This window comes from Arachis duranensis, chromosome 7 (genome assembly GCF_000817695.3).
Source record: "Arachis duranensis cultivar V14167 chromosome 7, aradu.V14167.gnm2.J7QH, whole genome shotgun sequence".
NCBI classification, from domain to species: domain Eukaryota; kingdom Viridiplantae; phylum Streptophyta; class Magnoliopsida; order Fabales; family Fabaceae; genus Arachis; species Arachis duranensis.
This window is the reverse complement of record NC_029778.3, coordinates 73649184-73654944: the sequence shown is the minus strand read 5'-3', so window position 1 is coordinate 73654944 and position 5761 is coordinate 73649184. Positions and strand designations below refer to the sequence as shown.

The 5761-nt window shown below is 41.3% G+C and overlaps 1 protein-coding gene across 1 annotated transcript; it reads left to right on the top strand.

Annotated features, from left to right (window-relative positions):
* The first annotated feature begins 3668 nt into the window (after positions 1 to 3668).
* On the top strand, positions 3669 to 5370 carry LOC107459445 (uncharacterized). Its single transcript, XM_016077677.1, has 2 exons — positions 3669 to 4116; positions 4220 to 5370. The coding sequence occupies exons 1-2, from the start codon at positions 3669 to 3671 to the stop codon at positions 5368 to 5370; spliced, it is 1599 nt and encodes a 532-aa protein (XP_015933163.1).
* Positions 5371 to 5761: the final 391 nt, after the last annotated feature.

The following is a 5761-nucleotide window of genomic DNA, read 5'->3' as shown; positions in this document are numbered from 1 at the left end:
TTTTTCAACAGAAATCTGCTTGGAGATTTGTCCAATCTGCCTTTCTAGGCTCTTCATGGAAGCTTCTTGGTTCTTTGTTGTTAATTCTTGGTTCTTCATCATCTTCTCCATGAGCATCTCTAAATTAGTAATCCTCTGAGAGTCTTATGAGATTGGTTGGTTTTGGGGTGTTGATGGATGATGGTAAGTGTTTTGGTTAGTTGGGTAGTTATTGAGTGGATAATGGTTAGAGTTGGGATAAGTATTTTGGGGTTTTCTGTAAAAGTTTTGGTTAGTTGGCTGCTGGTTGTGATTTTGGTTGTTTCTTGGAGTGTTTTGAGCTGAGTTTCTTTGCCATGTTTGTTGGTTTTGGTTGTGGTTGTCTCCCCACCTAAGGTTTGGTTGGTTCTTCCAAGATGGATTGTAGGTGTCACCATACACTTCATTTGATCCAGAAATTTGGTTGTTCATATAGTGCACTTGCTCTTGTTGCTGTTCTTCTTGGTTCTCTTCATTCTGCCCCCAAGGGGTTGATGGTTGGCTTGTGGCACTCACTGATGCAACCTGAAGGCTATCAATCCTTTTGGCCATTTGCTCAAACTGTTGTTGAATTTGCTGCTGCATCATTTTGTTCTGAGCTAGGATTGAATCCACTCCTTCCAACTCCATCACTCCTCTCCTTTGTGATGGTTGGCGTTGCCTTTGATGAGCAAAGAAATACTAGTTGTTAGCCACCATGTCAATGAGATTTTGAGCTTCCTCTGCAATTTTCATGAGTTGTAACGAGCCTCCAGCTGAATGATCAAGTGCTTCCTGGGATTTCAATGTTAGGCCTTCATAGAAATTCTGCAACTTATCCCACTCAGTGAACATTTCAGGTGGACATTTCCTGATCAGAGCTTTGTATCTCTCCCATGCCTCATAGATGGGTTCAGCCTCCATTTGTGTGAATGTTTGTACCTCAGTCTTTAATCTAATGATCCTTTGAGGTGGGTAGAATTTGGCAAGGAACTTGGTTACCAAATCGTCCCAATTGTTGATGCTGTTTCATGGGAAAGACTCAAACCATTGGGTAGCTTTATCTCTGAGAGAAAATGGAAAGAGCAGTAGCTTGTAGCTATCAGAATGCACTCCATTAGTTTTGACAGTGTCACAAATCCTTAGGAAAGTAGACAAGTGTTGATTGGGGTCTTCAAGTGGTCCTCCTCCATAATAGCAATTATTTTGAACTAAAGTGATAAGTTGTGGCTTTAGTTCAAAATTATTTGCATTAACATTTGGAGTTAAAATGCTGCTTCCACAATGCCTTGGATTCGCAAATGTGTATGAGGCTAAAACTCTCCTCTGTGGAGGATTGTTGTTGTCATTGGCTGCTCCTCCTGGTGGATTGGTTGAATGTTCCTCCATGTCTTGAAATTCTTCTTCTGACTCATCCTCTCCAACAATGTTTTTTCCCCTTTCAGCTCTTCTTAATCTCCTGAGGGTTCGTTCATCTTGTTCATGAAAGGTGGGTGTAGCTCTTCTTGTATCTGTCATACAAACAAAACACAAGAAACACACAAAACCAATGACACTTCAATCTATTGCTAGAGTGAAGTTTTAGTTAGCTTAAGCAAAAATTCAAACAGTTAGTGGGTTAGTTAAAAATTAACGAAACAGAAAAGAAAAAGTACTTGATCTAGACCTCCACTTTACTTAATCATTGTCAATCTATTTCAATCCCCGGCAACGGCGCCAAAAACTTGATGTGCAGAAAATGATCCAACACAAAACTCACCGGCAAGTGTACCAGGTCGCATCAAGTAATAAAACTCACGGGAGTTAGGTCGATCCCACAGGGATTGAAGGACTGAGCAATTTTAGTTTAGTGGTTGATTTAGTCAAGCGAATCAAGTATTGGTTGAGTGATTTTGTATCCAACAGTAAGTAAATAGCAGAAAATGTAAAGAGAGAGGGGTGAATTGCAGAAATTAAAGAGAACTGAAAGTAAAAGAGCTGAATCTTAAAGAACAAGAAATTAAATGACTAAAACTTAAAGTGCAAGAAATGTAAATTGCAGTAACTTAAAGTGCAAGAAATATAAATTGCTTGAATGGAAAAAGGGAGTTGAGGACTGGGAATTCAGAATTTAAGCAATGGAAATTAAATTGCAGCAATTATCAAAGAAAGAGATGAGTTGGAAGTAACTAGAATTCAAACAGCAAGGGAAATTAAATTGCAGCAGGGGTTCACAGAAGAACCAAAAAGGAAAATGGGATCTCAGGACTCCAGAGACTAGATAGCAAAGTCTAGATCTCAATTGCCTTCCCAGAAGAACGAGGAAGAAGAGAGATCAATTCTCCTCCCCAATTCTCTGAATTCTCCGTTCCTAGCTCTCAGTCAAGTCTCCAAGAGAAGGTTCAAAAGTCAAAATAAAAGAAAAAAAATTCAAAGCTCAAAAGAAAAGTTTTTAATTACATCAAACTATCTCATATTTATACACTTTCTATTCTTGGATCTTGGGATTTGGATGGGCTTTTGATTTGGTGAAGAAATGAATTAAATTGGATTTTTAATCCAATTTTCAGCCCATGAAAAATTGGCTTCCAGGAGGCTGCCCTGCCCTTGTGGAGGGCAGGGCAGGAAAGTGTGCGTGCGGCCCTTGTGTGTGCGTGTTGGTGCGTGTGGTGCTGCAGGATGCTGCCCTGCCCTTGTGGAGGGCAGGGCAGAGTTTTTTTGGTGCGCCAGATTTTGCTGCCCGTGCGTGCTGCTGCTGCCGAGACCCCCTTGGTGCGCCAGATTCTGCCCGTGCGTGCGTGCACCACAAAATGCTGCCCTGCCCTTGCGGAGGGCAGGGCAATGTTTCCAAAAGTGAAGTTCCAAGTTCGAAACTTGGTGGAGGCGCACGCTGCTTCTTTTCCTTGGTTTTCTTGGCACCAAAGTCACGCCTAGTTCCTTACTTCCTCATGGTGCCGTGTTTGATTCATGGAGAATGAAATCAAGCTTGTTTTCTTTTTGTTTGAACGCTACTCCTTCCCTCATTGTCCTTGGGTTCGAAACCCATAGGAAGCACTAGGAAGCAATTTCCTTTGAATTATTCTTGATTGGAGCCCGATATTGCTCTTGAGGAGGGCAGGGCAGAGTTTTTGCTCTCCTTGATCCTTGGCATAATATTTTGTGCTCCGCCCTTGAGGAGGGCAGGGCAGTGTTGCTTCTCAAGCTTGTTTCATTATGTTGCCCTCCTGGAGGGCAGTGTGCCCTTGTGGATGGCAATGTTTACTTCCTCCCTTCCATGCGCCACACTCTTTTCTCCTTGGGCCACGCTTTCTTAAGCCACGTTTTTCCTTTTTTTCTTTCTTTCTTCACCTACAAGAAACCAAAACAACCACTCAAAGTACCTCTAAATTCACAAGGTTTATAATTCATTAAAAATCAATTAATTCTTGCTCAAACCTCATGATTTAGCATCAATTTAATGGTAGTTGCTTGATTTAAAGAAGTTATGCATTTTCATTCCAAATCACTTACTTAGGATGCAAGAAAGTGCATAAAAACTAATAAAACAAGTGAAATTAGCTTGAAAAATGGGTATATGATGACTTGTCCTTAAGAGGAGCAACAACAGAGGAGTCATGGAGCTAAACAACATAGATGCAATCTTGGCCTAGAATAAGATGATCACCAAGCAACTAGTTGAATTGACCAAGCAAATGGAGAAGAATCAGGCTGCAGCCATCCATACTCAACCATCACCTCAAGGAGAGTTGGACATAGAAAAAGGAGTTATCTGGGAGGAAGCCAATTACTTTGGGAATTCATCTAGGCAAGTTCATGATCCATACTCAAAAACCTATAACCCTGGTTGGAGGAACCACCCAAACTTTGGGTGGGAAAACCAACAAAACCAAGGCCAAAACCACAAACCTCATAATTCCAACCAGTACACCTACCAACAATCCAATCCAAGATCATATCAACATCCATATAATAATTCTTCCCAGCCACCATACCAAACCCAAAATAACCACTCTCAACAACCTAATTCCAACCAACCATCGCCACATGATGATGATAGAATGTCCAAAATTAAAGCTATGTTTGCCAATCTTTGCAAGGAGTCTCAAGAAATGAAAAATTTCAAGGAGGAGGTGAGAGCTAGTATGAAAAGTCGAGGAGAAACCATTAAGAAGCTTGAGTCTCAAGTGGGGTGCTTATCTCAACAATTCCCAAAAGTCCACTAATAGCTTTTCAAGTGACACAGAAAAGAACCCAAGAGGAGAGACCAAGAAGATAAAGTGGGAAGAATGCAAGGTAATCAATTTAAGCAGTGAAGAGGTCCTAGAGGAAGATACCAGCAAGCCAACGGAGCATAGCCGAGGCATTTCCCAGGGAAATTTGGAGGAAAAAGAACAAAGAAATGGACATGTACAAGGGAACGAACCAAAAAGGAGGGAAATTCTGAAACCTTACGTGCCAAAGGCACCAATTCCCCAGAGACTCAGGGGAGGTGAGAAAGAGAAGTCATACTCAAGATTCTTAGATATGTTTGCATCCCTCAATGTCAATATACCCTTCATCAAAACTCTCCAACAGATGCCTACTTACATCAAGTGCATGAATGAGTTGCTGACCAAGAAAGGAACCTTGAAAGTGGGACAAACAATGATAATGAATAAGGAATGTAGTGCCCTCATCAAGAAGGATTTACCTCTGAAGAAAAAAGATTTGGGGAGCTTTCATATCCCCTGTGCCATAGGAGATACAAGGATTGATAGAGGATTCTGTGATCTAGGAGCCAGCATAAATGTGATGCCTCTACCTCTTATGAAGAGGCTGCAAATCAATGAACTGAAATCCACAGATGTAGTCATCCAATTGGCCGATAAGACTCAGAAACAAGCTGAAGGAGTAGTCGAGAATGTATTGGTCAAAGTAGGAAATTACTTTCTTTCCACTGACTTTGTTGTTCTGGACATGGAAGAAAGTCACCTCCATCCAATCATCCTGGGGAGACCATTTTTAGCCACTGCTAGAGCGCTCATCGATGTGCAACAAGGAGAGTTAATACTGAGAATATATGATGAACATCTCATCTTCCATGTTTTCAAACCCACACCTAAATCTGAGCCAGAACCTAAAGAGCTGAAGGATGATCACAGCAAAGTGTGCCTAGAGGAAAGCAACAGTGAACCAGAAACAGGACCCCTGAAACAATCCTTGGTGAACAAGCAAGAATTTCAAGGGATACAGCAACCAAGGGAGTCCAAGGAAGAGTTGAAGCCACAAGAATCAGGAAGAGCAGTTAACAAGGACTTCCCAAACACAAGAGTCAATGGAGCACTAATGGAAAAAGAGAAAAGAGTTTTGAAGAAATTGCCAAGGGGATGGAGAAATAAGAAGATTCCTACATAAAGTTTTTTCCCTGGAGACAAGGTGATATCAGCCCACCATCCACCAACCCTACCCCATCTTCCAACCATTCCATCTCAGTTACCTCAAGTGTTTACCATCAAAAAGGTCCTCTCCTTGGAACATATAGAAATCATCAAGGAATCAAGTAGAGAAAGCTTCACTGTGCGAGGAGAGAACATGAGGCACTACAATCCACCCTGACAGAGACCAACCGTCAAACTAATGACATGAAAGAAGTGCTCCATGGGAGGCAACCCATGCTTTAGTTTATTGCTTTTACTACTTTGACATGAATAATCATTGGTTTACTAACATGGATTCAAGCTCTCAGAGACAAAGTGAACACTTGCATATGATATCCTGAAGTATAAGATCCATCTCTAAGTTTGGT

Excerpts from the sequence above, each read along its gene's own strand:
- LOC107459445 (XM_016077677.1), top strand. The coding sequence starts at position 3,669 with ATGGAGAAGAATCAGGCTGCAGCCATCCATACTCAACCATCACCTCAA. Across the intron at positions 4,117-4,219 it reads CAAGGAGGAGGTGAGAGCTA|AAAAGAACCCAAGAGGAGAG; the intron begins GTATGAAAAGTC and ends CAAGTGACACAG.